Source organism: Caretta caretta, chromosome 2 (assembly GCF_965140235.1).
Source record: "Caretta caretta isolate rCarCar2 chromosome 2, rCarCar1.hap1, whole genome shotgun sequence".
NCBI lineage: Eukaryota > Metazoa > Chordata > Testudines > Cheloniidae > Caretta > Caretta caretta.
The window spans coordinates 185911703-185928010 of NC_134207.1; the positions used below are offsets into that span (position 1 = coordinate 185911703).

General features: G+C 42.0%; 2 protein-coding genes across 40 annotated transcripts in view; one reads left to right on the top strand and one right to left on the bottom strand.

The window, feature by feature from the left end:
- The window catches only part of LOC125631768 (uncharacterized protein T26G10.4), a 33267-nt gene extending 30174 nt beyond the window's left edge, over positions 1 to 3093 (bottom strand). For 3 of the 6 annotated variants that reach the window (XR_007355051.2, XM_048838958.2, XM_048838957.2), the window contains exon 1: positions 2914 to 3093. The gene's annotated coding sequence lies outside the window, so the exon portion shown is untranslated. Of the gene's footprint in view, positions 1 to 30 lie in introns of those variants that run through there. The other 3 variants (XR_007355052.2, XR_007355053.2, XR_012667163.1) reach the window with 3 other exon arrangements.
- CLASP2 (cytoplasmic linker associated protein 2) overlaps positions 1 to 16308 on the top strand; it is a 265828-nt gene that overhangs the window by 20450 nt on the left and 229070 nt on the right. For all 34 annotated transcript variants that reach the window (XM_048838896.2, XM_048838906.2, XM_048838922.2 and 31 more), the window contains exons 3-6: positions 6372 to 6475; positions 9754 to 9845; positions 10988 to 11063; positions 14303 to 14400. In XM_048838896.2, coding sequence (XP_048694853.1) covers positions 6372 to 6475; positions 9754 to 9845; positions 10988 to 11063; positions 14303 to 14400 — 370 coding nt within the window. The remainder of the gene's footprint in view (positions 1 to 6371; positions 6476 to 9753; positions 9846 to 10987; positions 11064 to 14302; positions 14401 to 16308) is intronic.

The window sequence follows — 16308 nt, forward strand, 5'->3', positions numbered from 1 at the left end:
GGCATGGGGTGCTGAGTCCTGGGTGTGGCAGCAGGCTGCTGCTTTGGACATTGTGGTTCCCAGTACAGCCCTGCAACTCCAGGGATGCTGATTTATATCTGCGGATATCTGCATCTGTGGACATAAATTTTGTATCCGTGCAGGGCTCTAAGGATAAGTCCATCAGTGGCTGTTAGGCTAAGATTTAGTCAGGGTATTTATAGTACAAATCATGGACAGATAATGGGAAATAAAACAAAAATTCACATCCTGTGACCTGTCCATGACTTGTACTAAAAATACCCCTGGCTAAATCTTAGGTGGTCTGGGGGGGCCCTTTATGGTTGATGCTGCTCCAGGGCAGGAGGGGAGCAGCCTGGGGGACTGCTGCTGCTTTCTATTTTTTACTGTGTTGTTTTAAAGCTCTTAGATTCCTACACTTGCCAGTCAGGTGTCTCTTACTGTTGAGAATCAGTTTTTCTTGAAATGCTTCCTTCCAGAATGATAGGTTCTCAGCTAACTTCATCTGCTTTTAGATCTGTTGTGGATGAACAGCTCAGTGAAGACATCTGCCCAAATGATGTAGTGATAATTAAAAAAACAAATATGATGCATAAAAATGTATGACATCAAATAAAATGTTCTTAAATGACTTTCTTGATTTTGATTTGATTCTAATCACCATTATTGCTTGAAATATTTCTGCAATAGTTTAAGGGCTTGTCTATACTACTGCACAGGGTTAATCTAAGATATGCAGCTTCAGCTACATGAATAGCCTAGCTTACGTGATGTACTTAGATCTGCTTACCACGGTGTTTTCACTGCGGTAAGTCGACAGCTGATACTCTCCCGTCGACTCCGCTTGCCCTTTTCATTCTGGTGGAGTATCGGAGTCAACGGGAGAGCGCTCAGCGGTCAATTTCTTGCATCTATACTAGACATGATAAATCGACCCCTGCTGGATCGATCACTGCCCGCTGATCTGGCGGGTAGTGTAGACAAGCCCTAAGCCTAGTCAAAAAGCTGACATTTACTTGTGCCCTGCGCTGTGTCCCCCTTCTTTCTAGTCTCCTGCTGGTAAGATACATGCTCATCAACTTTATGGTTGAAGACCTTGCTCTTGTGCTGGCTAACCCTGTGTCTTCCCAAAGGCCACACATTCATTACTTAATACATTAATCCTCCCTTCCCCCCAAATAGTGCTAGGCAGTGTCCTCCCCAAAAATGGATTTATGCTTATACCACAGAGTCTGCTGCTGCAATGGAAGGAGGCCTTATGCACATAGTACCCTCTGCTGAGGTGTCATGAAGCTGAGATTTCAGTCTTCCGGTCCCAGACCCTATCTTCCAAAAGAAGAGCAGCGGGCTAAGGAGCAGTTATGTCCTGGGCAGTCTGAAGACCTGTGAGAAGCTCCCTGCTACGTTGTTGGTCTCTTGTATTGGGTGGCCTTGCCAAGATCAGTCTGCCAAGCAGAAGGTTAAGTGTATTGGCCCCTGCCATCAGCCACCCCAGCAGACCCTGTGGTGGGGTAGTGGGATCTTTGCAGTACAGAGCCCTCTGTGAGCCCTCCCCTCTTCCCATGCGTCTTACTCAGAATAGCAGTAGCTGCTCAAGGTGAAGAGGCAGCTGGCAATCTCCCCTCTTTCTAGTAATAACAGTCATCTCCCACTGTTGTATGCAGCATTGTTGTAACCCTCTTGGTCCCAGGATGTTAGAGAGACCAGCTTCTGTTGGTCATAGAGATAAACTTGGGCTTGCACAGAGCTCTCTTTCAGGTCTGGGCTGAAGAACAACTCTGGGTGAGGTTCTGTGGCCTGAATTATGCAAAAGGTAAGGCTAGATCATAATGGTCTCTTTTAGCCTCATCTATTCTTTAGCTCAGAAACTGAAGTTGGCACAGAAGCAGCAGTGTAACTCGCCAGGTACCCATAGTAGATTTTAGATCACAGTGACTTCCAGGTGGAGTTCCAGGAGTTGGATATGAACTAAAAAGCACTAGATGACTTGGTAGCTGCTTAACTGAGAGACTGGCTCTCTGTCATACCACCACAGCTGTGATCAGCACTCTTGAGAGAGAGCTGCAGGCAGAGCCTTCTATGTGTTAGCCCCTTTGACTTTGAAGAAGTTGCTGAGACCATTGGATAGGAGAAAATGAGTCTGCTACAGAACACATTTAGGTTATGAACAGAGTACTGGGAATCGGCATAGCAAGATAACTTGCATAGTTTTGGTCTAGCAGTTCACCCAGGAGATTGCTGCATAACCTTAAAACTCTGTTGTGTTGCTGCCTTTTAATCAAATGTAAGTTGCAATTTGGTAACACAGCTAATCAAAGATTTTACAGGTCTGATATTTATTTCCATTACAGCTTGTTGAATTTAGGACTTGAAGATAGTCACATTAGTTCTATTAAATAGTATTAAGGATGCTTGTGCTTAATATTGTGCCTTCTTGTACCCTGATTCTTGTGGAAGATAGAACCTTATTTCAATAATACATTTTGTCATTCTGTATAGATTTTAATAATTGTTATGCCTGGAAATATAAAGTTGAGGGAATTACTGAAAATGGCATGCATAATTAGAAGAAAACCGCATCTAAAAACAATTTCCAGGCTAGCTTTTTGAGGTCTGGCAAAGTGTTCTATTTCTGAAGTGTTACCTGCACACCTTAGGGCACCCCACCTCTTCCCAGTCTGTAGGGCTCCAGTCAAAAAGCACCTACCCTTACCCAAATTCATAGGGCTCAGGGTGTAACTAACTTGGTCAATTTTAAGTACCCACACCCTTTCCCAATACGTTGAGCTCTGGGTGTATACTACTTCTCCAGGTGTGCAGGACCTTTTACCAGTGAAAGAGCCTTACACAGTAATATGCTACATAACCTCTCTATATTAACAGTCACCAAAACAGACTGCACACGCTACATACACAATTCTCACCACTCCCAATAAGACAGATGAACTTTTCTTGATGGTCAGTCAGGATCAGGTCCATCTGGGGGACTCCAGTTTCTGCACGCTGTCATTGACAGATTGTTGAGGTCTGGCAGCTCTGATCTTTGGGGCTGTGTCCTGGAGTTGGTGTCTCGGGTTTGGTCACAGAGACTCCCTTCGGACTGTCACCTGATGTGCTGAGACTACCTCTAAGCCCCTTTTCTCTGCTTGTTTGGGCCTCCAGAACCCTGTCTTGTTGAGCTAGATAAGTTAATCTGCTGCAACACAGACTCAGACAAGCTGCAGACTTAACTGAAAACGGCTTAGCAAGTGCTCGTGTTTCCAGCACCAAGACACCCAGCTCCCAATGGGATCCGAACCCCAAATGAATCCGTTTTACTGTGTATAAATCTTATACAGGGTAAATTCGTAAATTGTCCGCCCTCTATAACACTGATAGAGAGATGCACAGCTGTTTGCTCCCCCAGGTATTAATTACTCACTGTGGGTTAATTTAATAAGCAAAAGTGATTTTATTAAACATAAAAAGTAGGATTTAAGTGGTTCCAAGTAATAACAGACAGAACAAAGGAAGTTCCCAAGCAAAATTAAAACAAAACATGCAAGTCTAAGCCTAATACATTAAGAAACTGATTACAGAGAAAATCTCACACTCAGAGGTGTTCCAATAAGCTTCTTTCACAGACTGGAATCCTTCCTAGTCTGGGCCCAATCCTTTCCCCGGTACGGTTCTTGTTAGCCTCACCTCAGGTGGTAACTAGGGGATTTCCCATGACTGGAACTTCCTTTTTTCTGTTCCACCTGCTTATATAGCTTTGGCACAAGGCGGGAATCTTTTTTGTGTCTCTGGATCCCCATCTTTCCTTCTAAATGGAAAAGCACCAGGTTTAAGATGAATTACAGTACCAGGTGCCATAGTCACATCCTAGAATCATAGAATATCAGGGTTGGAAGGGACCTCAGGAGGTCTTCTAGTCCAACCCCCTGCTCAAAAGCAGGACCCATACCCAATTAAATCATCCCAGCCAGGGGTTTGTCAAGCCTGACCTTAAAAACTTCTAAGGAAGGAGATTCCACCACCTCCCTAGGCAACGCATTCCAGTGTTTCACCACCTTCCTAGTGAAAAAGTTTTTCCTAATATCCAACCTAAACCTCCCCCACTGCAACTTGAGACCATTACTCCTTGTCCTGTCCTCTTCCACCACTAAGAATAGTCTAGAACCATCCTCTCTGGAACTACCTCTCAGGTAGTTGAAAGCAGCTATCAAATCCCCCCTCATTCTTCTCTTCTGCAGACTAAACAATCCCAGTTCCTTCAGCCTCTCCTCATAAGTCATGTGTTCCAGACCCCTAATCATTTTTGTTGCCCTTCGCTGGACTCTCTCCAATTTATCCACATCCTTCTTGTAGTGTGGGGCCCAAAACTGGACACAGTACTCCAGATGAGGCCTCACCAATGTCGAATAGAGGGGGACGATCACGTCCCTCGATCTGCTCGCTATGCCCCTACTTATACATCCCAAAATGCCATTGGCCTTCTTGGCAACAAGGTCACACTGCTGGCTCATATCCAGCTTCTCGTCCACTGTCACCCCTAGGTCCTTTTCCGCAGAACTGCTGCCTAGCCGTTCGGTCCCTAGTCTGTAGCTGTGCATTGGGTTCTTCCGTCCTAAGTGCAGAACCCTGCACTTATCCTTATTGAACCTCATCAGATTTCTTTTGGCCCAATCCTCCAATTTGTCTAGGTCCCTCTGTATCCTATCCCTGCCCTCCAGCGTATCTACCACTCCTCCCAGTTTAGTATCATCCGCAAATTTGCTGAGAGTGCAATCCACACCATCCTCCAGATCATTTATGAAGATATTGAACAAAACCGGCCCCAGGACCGACCCCTGGGGCACTCCACTTGACACCGGCTGCCAACTAGACATGAGACATGACATCCTATGAGACCCAAAGCCTTCATTCTTTCTGGCCTGACTCACAGGAAGTCTTGCAAGTAAACAGTCATTTACAACCAGTTGCCGTAGTTGCTGGGAGCCATCAAGATTCCAGACCACCATTAATGGCCCACACTTTGGATAATTACAATAGGACCTCAGAGTTATATTTCATATTTCTAGTTTCAGATACAAGAATGATACATTTATACAAATAGGATGACCACACTCAGTAGATAAGATTTGTAGTGATAACTTATAAGAGAGATTTTGCATGAAGCATATTCCAGTTACATTATATTCACACTCATTATCATGTTTTCATAAAATCATATGGAGTCCAACATCACAGTTGGTTCCCAAAGAACTTCCTTTTGGACCCCAGTTTAAATAGTGAAATTTGAGTCCTTTTTAGCTGTACCTTAACCAATCATTATACTATTTTACTAACCAGTTCTAACATAGTGTAACAAAATTCTCTAACCAATCCTACCCCACCGCCGTAATTAATTTACACCTAGCAAAAATGATTATGTAACAGACAGAAACAATTAAAGAACCAGACACATACCATACAGATAAACAATAGGGGAGTAGGGACCATAATGACAAAACAATAAAGAAATGAGTATTTCACAACCACAACTATTGATAAAAGAAAAGGAGGACTTGTGGCTCCTGAGCATAAGCTTTCGTGAGCTACAGCTCTCATCAGATGAAGTGAGCTGTAGCTCACGAAAGCTTATGCTCAAATAAATTTGTTGATCTTGAAGGTGCCACAAGTCCTCCTTTTCTTTTTGCGGACACAGACTAACACGGCTGCTACTCTGAAAACTATTGATAAGTGATTTCTTGACAGGATGCTATCAGACTAAGTTTTCTTTAACCATCTTAAGATCTGTTTCTTTATCTGGTGATAGTGGGTGCTACTAGGACAGGGTCTCCTTCTTAACAGCCTGATATCACATTGCTTTAATGTAATATAGATGTAATGTGAGGATGTGACTTCCTACTTCTCAGCTAATGACTGCTGCTTGGCTGCTCTTTTAATCTGGTTGCAGACGGATACCTTTGGCACCAGGCCTTACAATATGGCTGCAGACAAAGGCCTTATCCTTATAAAGTAATATCGGCTGAGAAGCCTTTGTCTGACATTCTTTTTGAAGATCAAACTGAAGTAATGTATATAGTTGGCAAGAAGGGAAATATTATCTGTGGCTTAGTTATTTTGATAGCATTCTGCTTCTTAATTCCAGTCCAACTCATTGTTCTTAAACGTGTGACAGAAAACTGATTAGCGACTCATTTAAATAATTTTTTTTTAAAAATCTATCTTTAAAATATTTGGACTTGTTTTGGACTTGTTTTCAGTCGTGTCTTGATTTTTGAACTAGAAAAATCTTAATTGTTCTCTAAGAAACATTTCTTATAAACTTGTTAGTCTTAAATTGATTAATACATATTTTGTTAATCCTTTTTTTGGTCCTCTAGTTCTTCTAGCATTGATTGATCGAATGGGAGATGCCAAAGACCAAGTTCGAGAGCAAGCACAGACTCTTATATTGAAATTAATGGACCAGGCAGCACCACCAATGGTATGACCACTTCTGGAAATTCAGAGTTAGGCTCTGATCTTACAAACATTTACATGTGATCTTAACTTGAAACACAAGTCATTCCAATGAAGTCAGTTGTTAAATGTGTGTGCAAGTTTTAGCTGGATCATTGTTTTAATGTGTAAACAATATTGGATTGTTTTGCATTAACTGAAGATACAACTCTGACACTAAATATACTGTTTTTACGTTATATAAATCAAAAGCAGATGCTTTCGTACTAGGATGGCAGAAGTATTTTAATTAAACATGTTTGAAACTTCCAGATGGGCTTGAATTTTAATTAATACAATGGAAATAAGCTTGACCCTCAACTTCCCCAAAATCAAATTAATTAAAAGCCTATAGGGTGAATAATACATCCACATAAGGATAGTCTTGTGGTTAAGACGCTGGATTACAGCTCAGAAAATCTGGGTTCCTGGATCTGCCACATACTTCCTGCCTGACTTGGGCAAAGCAGTTAATCTCCCTGAGCTTCAGTTCCCCACGTATAAAATGGGCTAAAAATACTTTCCATCTTTTGTCTGTCTTGTGTACTTAAGCTATGTCTACACTGTGCACCTTACAGTGGCATGGCTGTGCTGCTACAGCCGTGCCTCTGTAAGGTACACAGTATGGCTGTTCTTTGTCAGCAGGAGAACTCTTGCCTGCCGACAAAATAAAACCACCCCCAACAAGGATCAGTAGTTTTGTCGGCAGGAGAGCATCACCTGCCAACAAAGCACTGTCTACACAGGTGATTTTTGTCAGTCAAACTTTTGTTGGTCGGGGGGTGTTTTTTCACACCCCTTAGTGACAAAAAGCTTTACAGATGAAGGTGCAGTGTAGACATAGCCATAGACTGTAAGTTCCTTGAGTCAGAAACTGTCTTTTACTATGTGTTTATGCAGTGCCTTGCACAACGGGACTCTGTTTATGGTTGGGTTTCTGGGTGGTTCTGTAAGACTCCTATTAATGTAAGTCTGAAAAATGAAAGATTGCCTAATAGGATTTATCACTTAAGCAGTATTATTGTGGAGTCTTGGAACAGGGGTCATCAATAGGAATGCTATTGTTACTCAACTACTACTAATTCCCTCTTAAGGAAATCCTCTTTATAAGTTTAGATATGGAGATGAATAGGGAGACTCGTTTAGTTTTGCAAACCAGAGCAAGGTACTTTAAACCTCTAAAACTGGCATATGTTTGTTCAGAGATGTGGGGATGAATGTGCAGGGAACTTGGATCTACAAATCGCATCCACAACTAGAGATAATGTTTGAAAATTTGTGAGACAAAAAGTATTCTGGTGTAATTTAAGCAACCTTAAAAATGCATAGTTCTCTCCTGCACTCCTCCTGTCCCTTTTCCTCAACCAAAAAAGACTTAGTCGCATGTGTTTCTTACTGAGCATTTCATCACTTCTATAATAGCCTGTTCCCTAGGAACTGTTGAGTTGCTTGCTGGTAAACTCCCTTTTCTTACATTGAGATGTTGAGGATGCTTATTTCTGAAAAGTAAATAAAATACAAAAAACCCAAAAGCAATAAAACACAGAACAAAACATGGGAAGATATAGTAGCATAATTTTAAAAATACAGCAAGTAAATGCATGGGTTTGGTAAACCAAATATGAGAAGGAGATGTTAACTATTGCTAGAGAGCAGATTTCTCAGAGACCTATGTGATTAAGTCCCTTTTTGGAGGGATGAGTGGTAGTGGAGGGGGTAGCCTAAATAATCCTAAATTTCTGTTTGAAGATGTTTGTTTTACTACCCTACAATGTCTTGCAGTTACTTCTCTGCCTATTTCTTGTCTGTCTGTCTGGCAAGAAGACTTCCTTATTTTCTCTCTTACCTCAGAAGATGGGCTAGTTGGAGATGGATGTTTTCTTTCTTGCCAGCGTATGCTTTGTTCACCTGTGCTATTTTGGCAAGGAAGTAGTGCTTGTCTTCTCTAGTTTGTTCTCTTTACAATTTATACAAGGTAAAATGTAAAATTTGTCAAGTGAAAATTTATTTAAAAATTTTGATTACTGTAACCTTTTTATAGCTATTCTAAAATGTGCTACATAATAATGAAAAAGGATGTTATCTAGTGTTTAGTACTTCTTACACTACCTCTTTTTGATTAGCATTGTTGCTTTCAGTAACATGAATGCAATTTTAATAGTTTACATAGGTATGCCACAGTGTGCTGTTTGGTGCAACTATGCTACATCAGAATTGTGGTATTTGGAGAGGCTTAATTATAGAATGCTGCATACACTGAAAAATATGCTATTCCTCAGGCAGTGTGCAGTCGTTGCTAGGCGACATTCTCAGATGCCTGCTCAAAGATGGCAGCATTGCAGCTGAAGGGGCTTGCAGTTTGTGTCTATGCACTTGCTTTTAAATATCACTGGAATTCCAGAGTTTTGTAAGCTCCAAGTTGCAGCATTAACTGTGTGATGTAGAGCTCCAGAACTCCTGGAAAATGGAGAATTAAAAAAGATAAAACGAGAAGGGAATTAATAAAGACAGATAAAAGACACTGAAAAATGACATGCAGGAGAGCAGATGAGGGATTGTTTAGTGTAAGAAATTCAGTGTAAGAATTTGGTGTAAGAAAGTAAAAGAAATGGCAAGAGATCAACGCAAAGCATACTGAGAAGAAGAGAGAAATGGAATTGGAGAGAAAAATAGAACCAAGATAAATGAATGGGGAAAAAATTAAAATATAAAATGAAGAAATGCAGAAGAAATTTAATGCAAGTGTAGAAGAATGAGTACTGGAAGAGACTAAAAACTGGGAATGGGAGGAGATTTTGATCGGGAAATAAGTAAACTATTGGACAAAATAAATAAAGAAAAACCTTTGCTTTAAGCCACAGTAGTAAGTTTTAAAGTTTTGCGTTGGCTTTGCAGTTGAGTTACAAAAGGAAAAATATTTCAAAATATATAGAATTAGGGGAATGAAATATTGGGAGTGTATAAAGACAAACCATTTTAGAAATGTTTCTGGTGTGAGATATTTTCTGTTGCTTATTGTAAATAATCCAATGATTGGGAGAGGAGGCGGAGTTGGTTAGTGTTCCATGTTGTAAAACCTGTTTTAAAAAAAAACCCAAAAACCTCATTTTTGTTCAAAACTTTCCTCTACTTTACAAAACAAAACTTCAGAATATTCTCATCATATCAATAGTTTCTGATGAAGTTTCTATTTAAACATTATAGACGGTGAACAGGTTGCATTGTGCTACTAGTGATTCAAAGCAATTGTTTTTGTTTTAATAGTGTATTTGGGACCGTCTTGCTGTTGGTTTTAAACACAAGAACTACCGATCCCGAGAAGGAGTGTGTTTGTGTCTTGTTGCAACCTTAAATATGTAAGTTTTTTGTTTTTATGGAGACATAAAATATTAAAATTAGCATTCTATCCTGTTTGTTTCTGAATGACTTTTCCATCTGAATTTATACTGTAAGGTGCCTGATGCATTTAAAAAATGCTCTTACTAAATTGGATGATCTGAGCAATTGACTTGTCCAAGCTTTCTGGAGTTAGCTGAAAGAATGTTCTTTTGGTGCGTGCGTGCATGTGTGTATGTATACTGTGACAAAGTTCCTGCTCTACCTTGGTAGGTCTTACACTTATTGGCGGATTTGGTCGCCTTGGAGCTTTACGGCAGCCCTCAGCTTGGCCGTTTTTCTGAACCCACAGTCCAGGTCAACTCCTCCTGTGTCTGACCAGGAGTTGGGAGGATTTGGGGGGAACCCGGGCCCGCCCTCTACTCCGGGTTCCAGCCCAGAGCCCTGCGGAATGCAGCTGTCTAGAGTGCCTCCTGGAACAGCTGTGTGACAGCTACAACTCCCTGGGCTACTTCCCGAGGGCCTCCTCCCAACACCTTCTTTATCCTCACCATAGGACCTTCCTCCTGGTGTCTGATAATGCTCATACACCTCAGTCCTCCAAAAGTCCGCGTTCTAACTCTCAGCTCCATGTGCCTCTTGCTCCCAGCTCCTCACATGCACACCACAAACTGAAGTGAGCTCCTTTTTAAAACCCAGGTGCCTTGATTAGCCTGCCTTAATTGATTCTAGCAGCTTCTTGATTGGCTGCAGGTGTTCTAATCAGCCTGTCTTAATTGTCTCCAGAAGGTTCGTGATGGTTCTGGAACCTTCCCTGTTACCATACTCAGGGAAAAGGGACCTACTTAGCCTGGGGCTAATATATCTGCCTTCTATTACTCTCTTGTAGCCATCTGGCCCGACCCTATCACAATACATCTATCTATCTATCTATCTATCTATCTATCTATCTATAATACACACACACAGTGTGTGTGTATAAATATATATACACACTCTGTGTGTGTGTGTGTGTATGTATGTGTGTGTATATATATGCGCACCAAGAGCTGGGGATCCATGAAAATGTTTACTTTAGCGATGCTAAGCTACAAAGTAAAACTTCTGTTTTGGTGTGGAAAAAGTGTTTTTCTCTTTCTTAATTGATTTATTTCATTTTTAGTTATGGTGCACAACCACTAATCCTCAGTAAGTTGGTACCACACTTATGCATCTTGTCTGGAGACTCCAATAGTCAGGTAAGGATTTTATTGCTATATATTACTTGTACAGTGTGCATTTTGATATTAAAAAAAGATGGTAAATTGATGTTATGTCCTTAAAGAAAAATCTTTATGGATCTTTTTTATGCTGTCTTTTAATTCCACCTATTCAAGCCTTACCTGTTGGCTTTTTCTCCCTGAGCCTTATGTGTTGCCAGATGGACACAGTGTTGTGGGAGAACTGTTACGGTGTGCCTGCCTCAGTGGGGCCTGTTGGCTCTCTCATCTCATTTGTTTCCTGTCTCCAGTAGCTTAAATCAAATCACTGTTTGATAGTCATTTTCTGTAGAACATATTCAGAGAAAAGCAACAAAAATAATTGAATGACAGGAAGGATTAACCTCAGATGGAAGATTAAAATGAAATTTGTACAGCTTGACTAAGGAAACATAACAAGTACAAAGTGAACACATCTTGCAGAATGCAGACAGGTGAGGCGAGATATTTAGGGAGGTATAAGGACTATAGCCAAGGCTAAGATTTTGTCAGGGTTATTTTTAATAAAAGTCATGGACATGTTGCAGGTAATAAACAAAAATTTGCAGAAGCCGTGACCTGTCTGTGACTTTTGCTGCTGCGGCTCAGTGATTTCCCCCCTGGAAGCTTCAGGGAGTCCCCTCTCCACCTACTGCGGCTGGAAGCTGCAGGGGTGACCATATTTCCCAAAGAGAAAACTGGACACCCCCAGCTGCTTGCCCGTGGCGTTCCCCCTCCCTGTGCTAGGCTCTCGCTCGTTGCTGGAACCCTGAGGAGGGCCCCCTCAGGTGCATGTCACCTGTTGCTGGAACCTTGAAGGGGGCCCTGTTGCCTGTCGTTGGTGTTGTCTGTCCTGGAGCCCTGCCAGGGCACCGCTGGCTACCAGCTCTAGAATCCTGCAGCCCCAGAGAATGTCACAGAGATTTCTGAAGTCATGACCTCCATGACATAAACATAGCTTTAACTACAGCTAGTAAGGAGATGAAATTAAGCAAAGAGATCGCTAAAATGAAAATGAGGAGAAAAGTTCTGAATAGTGACATCTGCACTATTGAATAGCCTTCAGATTGAAGTGGTTGAAGCCTCACTTGTGGTTTGTTTGAAATAGGACTTGACAAAGCACTAGAAAATACAGTAAGGAAAAAAGTTTTGATAGGGTACGGACTAGATTAGAGGTGGGCAAACTACAGCCTGCGGGCCACATCCGGCCAGCGGGACCATTCTGCCTGGCCCCTGAGCTCCTGGCTTGGGAGGCTAGCCCCCGGCCCCTCCCCCACAGCATCAGCTCACTGCGCCAATGCTGTGGGCAGCAGGGCTGCGAGCTCCTGGGGCAGCACAGCTGCCGAGCCTGGCCTGACCCAGTGCTCTGTGCTGTGCGGTGCGTGGCTGGTTCCAGTTGGGCGACGCAGCTGCCTGTCCTGGTGTAGCCGTGCCGCCAGCCACCAGTGCTCCAGGCAGCGTGGTGAGGGGGGTTGGATAGAGGGCAGGGGAGTTTGGGGGGTGGTCAGGAGCTGGGGGCGGTCAGGGAGAAGGGGTGGTTGGATGGGGCAGGGGTCCCTGGAGGGGGTGCAGTGAGGAAGGATGGAGGTTGGATGGGGAGGCAGGGGGCAGTTAGAGAGAAGAGGTGGTTGGATGGGGCGGGGGGGTAGTTAGGAGTGGGGGGTCCAGGGGCAGTCAGGGGGACAGAGAGCAGGGGGTGTGGATGGGGCAGGGGTCCCGGGTGGGCTGTCGGGGTGAAAAGCATGGGGGGGTCGGATGGGGGGGGGGTTGGGCTACGCCTGGCTGTTAGCGGAGGCACAGCCTCCTCTAACCTGCCCTCCATACAATTTCTGAAACCCAATGCAGCCTAAGGCCAAAGAGTGTGCCCTCCCCTGGACTAGGTAATGGATCTTCCATCTAATTTATATGCTTTTGCTTTCAATTAGGCTGGATTCCTGTCTCCTAATAGCATAGGGAGTTGTTTTGAAGTCTGAAAGAAGCTCTGGCATTTTGTGGCTCTTTTTTTTTTTTTTTTTTTTTTTAAACAAGTCATGGTATGGGATATATCTTAATAAAGTGAGTGTGTTGTGGACCGCCTGCTTTTCTGTTCACCGATCAATAGGGTTCCTGAACCAAGTACATTAAAACTTTACATGGAATAGTAATACAGTATTAAGGAATTGTTTGTTTTTAGCTATCTTTAACATGATAGGTATGATGTAATTTTTGGAGATACTCTTTCTTCTTTCTCTTCCCCCACTCCTTCTCTGCGTATATTTCTCTACTAGCTGGTCCCCTTATTCTTTCCCTACCTGTGATTCTTTGTGGTGGTGCTATTAGTGGAGGCAGGAAGGCTGGCTCTTGCTTGTTTCTGGCTGCTTTTTCAGGCAATCAGGTTCTTATTTATGGTGAAAAGCAAAACTGGATTAGAAGCAGCTGGCAACAGAGGAACCAGCACTATTTCATCAGAATATATGGAATAATGTTTGGGATTGTTGATCTAGTGTAATAGGACTTTGAAGAAATTACTTCCCCCACCCCACCCGTTTGATATCTGTGTCATCCCCTCCAGTGTTTCTGTTTGTAGTGTCACTGGGATGGCCACCTCCCCAGTGTCCCCTCTTGGCTAGAGGTCACTCTGCCGGTGGGCCTGCCTCAGTCTCCTCCTTCCCCTTCCCCCTTTCAAGGGGGTTTCTTGGCTTTTTGAGAGTCCAGTGAAACAACCCTGCTTAGGGTATGGTTTATTAACTTAGAGTTCAAAACTGAACACAAAAGCCTTCCCCCAGCTTTAAGCTGGCCACAGCCTCAAACTCCCCTGGTGTCTCAGTGTCCTTCCTTCCTTAGCAGGCTACTTCCAGCCTTCCTGCCCCCATAACTGAAGCGACTTCCCTGGTCTCAAGATCTTCTCTGCAGAAGCCTTTCTCACTCTTTTTGTAGTCTTTCTAAGCATTCCCCCATCTTTGCTGCTTCCTGCTGCTCTTTATAGGAGAATCAACTTCTTCATATCCATTTGGTTCTACTAATTAACCCCAGGCTGCATCCCAGGTGTGGTAGGCTAATTGAATGGGGAATGGCTGGAAAGGTCCTTGAAATAGCTTTTTGTTAGCCACCTCTTCCATCCTCATGCGTCCAACTATTTGTGGGGCAAACCTGCATGTTTGGTTGTCATAGGGGCTCTGGAAGATTGCTTATTCATTGTGTTACATCAAATATGATCTTCTATAATTTTTTAAAAATCTTAATTAAATATGCATTCACAGGTGAGAGATGCTGCATTATTGGCAATTGTGGAGATTTATAGACATGTAGGAGAGAAAGTAAGAGCAGACCTTAATAAGAGGGGAATTCCCTCTGCAAGGTAAGTAATTTTTTAAAATTTTGACCACTTAATTATTTTGATCAGTGCCTAGAATGCATTAAAATCCTGCTGCTGTTCAATATGCAGTGCCATTTTTTACACTGTCTGTCAATTCCTTTTGTTTATATTATAACATCATTGCTGTTCCTAATTCTGCTTGTTATGTAACAAATTATATGTAACCAGAATTGAAAACTCCTTACTTACTTTTCTGCTGGAAGATGCATGGCCTATATGATGCAAACAGCTTTACATCCAGCAATCAAATCAGATTTTTTTTAAAGTAGACCTGGGCAAATAATGGGGAAAAATCCTTTAATGTAATAAAAAAAATCATAATGAACTTTGAACAAATTATTCAAATATATTGTGTCCAACTGTAAATTTGGGTAAATAGTTGTGTGAGAAATTATTCATTGGAAAATATTTGGAAATCATCCAGTAACCTATTCTACAAATATTATTTAACCTGTTCTAATTCTAACATATTAGCAGAAGGATTTCTTTCTTAAGGATTAAGAGTACAAAAACTGGAGAGATTTGAAAGAGTTGCTTAATTCATATTCCCAAACAGTTCAAGAGTTGATATTTAACTATCCAAAGTCTCAGCTTGTCCGCACCAGGTAATTGGAATAGGTAGGAGCAAGACATGGCTCAACTAAACCCCTTCCTGTGTCAAGACAGGATTCAAGGCATCCCCATTCTGATAGAAAGGATAAGCATAAGCTAATAGGTGACAGTTAAGACCATGCTGCAAATGGTGGATCTGATGACTGCAGCTATATTCCTAGTACCCGTCTCCTCCACATTTTCATGAGAGGCAACCTAAGTGGACCTTAAGTTCCAAGTGGAAGCAAACATCAAAGGGAATTACGTTTTATCTGGGTGATAAATTATCTTTTGGTCTCTCTATCCTGGTGACAGTCCAGGGACAAACTGCAATTAGGAACGTATTTCCGAATTCCTACCTTTTAAATTGTAGTGACTATGGATGTGTCCATTTTGAAATGGGTAAACCACACACAAATATTCCACTCTCAGGGAACTTGGTTTCTCCAGGAGCAGCATCTGCATGTAAATGTACCTGAGATGAGTGGATGCACATAGGACCAATAGCTTCCTGTTTTCCCAAAAGGTTTTCCTGGTTCAAACGGACAGTTGGACCATCATGTTTTGCAAAAACTAGCAGAGAAGTACTGGTGCTTCTTATGAAGCCCTTCAGGGGAGGGGATTTGGCTCTGTCCCACAAAACATTTTACAGCCATTCTGTATCTGGCATGCAAGGAGAATACAGTAGTAGCTCTTGCAAGTGGTCGCTGGATCAAAGAGGGGTAGATGAAATCATTCCCCTCAACATAAAGCTATCATTTTCTGCTCTGGTACTGACAAAAAGCAAAACTTCTGTGTGCCTGTCTATTCCAGTAGCAAAACTCAGGAAAGACAAACGTTAAATAATCCTGGTAGTTCTATGCTGGTTTAGACTGACATGGTTCTCAGTTCTGTTTGTAAATGGTGAAGGCCAATCTTTATCATATTGAGAGTCTGACAGCTGATCATTACTCTTATAGAAACTTATTTTTACTGCTGTGTGGATGATTAACTTTCATTATTTTAAAGTACTATAGATGGTCTACAGTTTGAATACAACTACTTTAAATTGACTCATTCAGAGCTTCTCAACTATTCCTTTATGACAGTGACTTACAAAGTGGATCATGAAGTTGTAAAGTTAATACGTAACTGAAAATGTTTCCCTTTAGTATTTGTACACATATATAGTTTAGAATGTCTGTATTGTTTTAGTGTGTGTGTGTGTACCTGCTTAGTTTGCATAAAAAATTATTCATGTAAAATCTTACAGATGATGCTTCAGTTCACTCTGCTCTAAAGCACTGGCAAAGCAATGCT